Source organism: Zingiber officinale, chromosome 5B, assembly GCF_018446385.1.
Source record: "Zingiber officinale cultivar Zhangliang chromosome 5B, Zo_v1.1, whole genome shotgun sequence".
NCBI classification, from domain to species: domain Eukaryota; kingdom Viridiplantae; phylum Streptophyta; class Magnoliopsida; order Zingiberales; family Zingiberaceae; genus Zingiber; species Zingiber officinale.
The window spans coordinates 124,684,306-124,687,381 of record NC_055995.1 but is presented as its reverse complement, the minus strand read 5'-3'; the positions used below and the strand labels follow the sequence as shown (position 1 = coordinate 124,687,381).

At 47.9% G+C, this 3,076-nt stretch overlaps 1 protein-coding gene across 1 annotated transcript in view; it reads right to left on the bottom strand.

The window, feature by feature from the left end:
- The window catches only part of LOC121985782 (CBL-interacting protein kinase 19-like), an 11,260-nt gene extending 9,738 nt beyond the window's left edge, over nt 1–1,522 (bottom strand). The window contains exon 1 of the mRNA XM_042539420.1: nt 22–1,522. Coding sequence (XP_042395354.1) covers nt 22–1,288 — 1,267 coding nt within the window. The 5' untranslated portion in view covers nt 1,289–1,522. The remainder of the gene's footprint in view (nt 1–21) is intronic.
- Nucleotides 1,523–3,076: the final 1,554 nt, after the last annotated feature.

The following is a 3,076-nucleotide window of genomic DNA, read 5'->3' as shown; positions in this document are numbered from 1 at the left end:
TTGTCAACGGGCCCTTCTCACCCTCTCTAGTTCCTTCCAAGCTGATCCGGCATCCATTCTTCCGGACCTTAAAGCTCACACCCTTTGCAATATCCTCCAATTTCGATACTATTACTTCGACAGGCTCCTTGGACAAGAACCTGGTCATCTCCCCTTTCTCTTCAAACAAACCTGAGAGGTCAAAGCCTCTTGAGAAAGATATGATATCAAATGCGGTAAGGCTTGGTGGCCTTAACAATGGATGACATTGGTACGGCTCGTCGGAGAATGATGCTGGACAGGATGCCACGGAACTATCCGATTCTGACCCTGATTCGTATGTCTCATCCGGCTTTGGTTGATTACTCTGCAATTGTTCATCTTCTGAGTCTGAATCGTTAAAGCTATGTAATTGGTTGTCTTCGATATAAAATCGGATGTGTCGGAACCCTTTTCTGAACCAAGGATTCTCCATGATCTCCGGAATGGTAGCTCGGGATTGAGGATTGACATCAAGGAGGCGATGGAGGAGATGGACAAGGTCCTGCGAGAACCACCGTGGGCATCGGAAGGATCCTTTGTGGATCTTCCGGTACATGGCCACGATGCTGCGGTCGTGGAAGGGGAGATAACCAGCCATGAGCACGAAGAGGATGACACCACAGGACCAGACGTCAACCTTGGCGCCATCGTAGCCCCTGCGGGATAGCACTTCAGGCGCGACGTATGCGGGCGTGCCGCAGAAGGTATGCAAGAGGCCATCTACGTGCATCTGCTCAGCCACCGCTGATAGGCCGAAGTCGGAGACCTTGAGGTCACCGTTATCGTCGAGGAGGAGGTTCTCCGGCTTGAGGTCTCGGTGGAAGACGCCTCTGGCGTGGCAAAAGGATACGGCGGAGATCAGCTGCTGGAAGTAGCGGCGGGCGGTGTCCTCGAGAAGCCGCCCCTTGGCGACGCCGCCGAATAGCTCGCCGCCGCGGACGTACTCCATGACGAAATAGATCTTAGTCTTGGTAGCCATGACTTCGAAGAGCTGCACGATGTATGGATGGCGTACGCGGCGGAGGATGGCGATCTCGCGCTTGATGTGCGCGGCGAATCCTCCCTTCACGATCTTCTCCTTGTCGAGCGCCTTGATGGCCACGAGCTCGTCGGTGCGAACGTCGCGAGCGACGTAGACCTTCGCGAAGGAGCCGGCACCGAGGAGCCTGCCCACATCAAACCGCCCGAGGAGAAGGCCGCCTCCTCCGGTATCCTTATTCCTCCTCTTCTCAGTCAAACTCATCTCCGGCGCGGCTGCCTCTGCCATTGGCTACGATCGGATCCCTAATCCCTATTCCCTATTCCCTATTCTCTATTCCGATCTCAAATCTCAAATGAGTAAACTCGATCGCTCCGTTTCTCTCGTCAATATTTGCGCCTTCGATCCGAGGAACGACAAGTGCAGCGCTAATGTCGAGAGCTATTTATATATAAGCTGATCGGCCGGGCGCCGCGTCGGTGGTGGAGCGACAGCATCTCCCAAAATGACGCGACGGCGAAGTAACGGAAAAGGCCGAACTCGTCCCCACCTCGTCTTTAGGATAATGGACGATGGATGGCGACCCCGTTACGCCAGTTTTGGGGACACGCGGAAGGAGGGTGCGTCACCGCGCTGGCACATTCGACAGCTGGCGCCGAACCGTCCGTGTTATTGCGAGGAACCCAACGCGTGCCAGTAAACAACTCCTGTAGCTGGCGTCGCCCGCCATGTGGCAAATCTGCGGTATGGGAGAGCGTGACATTTCAGTTCACGGATGACGCTATCCTGAAGGTGTGGGACTCTCTAGCTGGCCTGTTTCCGGAAGTCGTTGGGCGGCGGGACCGTTGAACGACCGCGCGTGGGCAGCGGACCGACCAGTCGATCACCAACGACTACGAGGGCGGTGGTTCGACGCCGCATGTCGTATGACGAGGTGAAGAGCGAAATGAGAAATCATTTTGGATGATATTTATTTGGGCTAAAACTACTCGATTAATCTCATTAATTGGTGACAATGGCCAATAGCAGAACAAGTATAACGGGATTTGTTGTTGATGCATTTTTTGTGTGGGACAAGGACACTAAAATTATAGTCGAATTTATTCATTAGCTTGTGATTTTTTTTAATCTAGATATCTTGGCTTGCGTCCAATTAGTTCTAGAGGTTGATGACGCTCCTTCTTATTTTGCCATCAAATAGATCCGAAATCACTTACATGACAATCCAACTGTCCTAATAGTTAGCCCGTGAACCGTGATTACATTTATATAAATTTGTTCAACAAATCTCCCTTGGGTTGCATATAGGGACCGATCCAAAACTAAAATTTGAGGGGGCTTGAAATTAATGAGATGGATTGGACATGGGTAGGGTGCGGAGGAAGTCGATTTTAATGAGTTAAGTAAAAAATTTATTTGTTTTTGGGCATAGAAGGACAACCCAAGCAACATCCATCTATAATCATATAACAAAAAAAAAAAAGCATATAATATTTAGCAACTTTATGCATTTAATATCATAAAGCAATATATCGAAACACCTATAATGATAAGTTGAATCCATCTCTACTAATGACTAATGACTAATAGTTATTTATAAGTTATCTTCTTTATATTAATCTAGAGATAGATTGACAGAAACACTAGGGAATAGCGAATTACTTTTTATCACCTATAATGGTAAGTTTAATAGTGAGAAATGTTGGTGCTATTTTCCTAAGTTAAAATTGATCAGTTTGACTAAGCTTGAATTTGATCAAGCTTGAGTCGTGATGGTTGAGTTTTGATGTTTGACAATGTATGAAGATTGGAAGTGCAATCGTTTAGGGAGATTGTTGGTGCAATTCTCTTTTAGTCAAGGTTTGACCAGTTTGATGTGAAAAAAAGTCAAGTAGGTCAAGATTGATCGAATACTTGACTGGGAAGTCCAACAGGAAGCTTGGAAGGAGAAGGAGAATCATGGTGAGTGAAATCAGATGAAAGTCCTAGTAAGTGAAGTTAGGCAGAAGGAAACCCTAGTGAGTAAAGTCAGATGAAAGCCTTAGTGAGTGAAACTAGGCAGAATGAAAGCCTTAG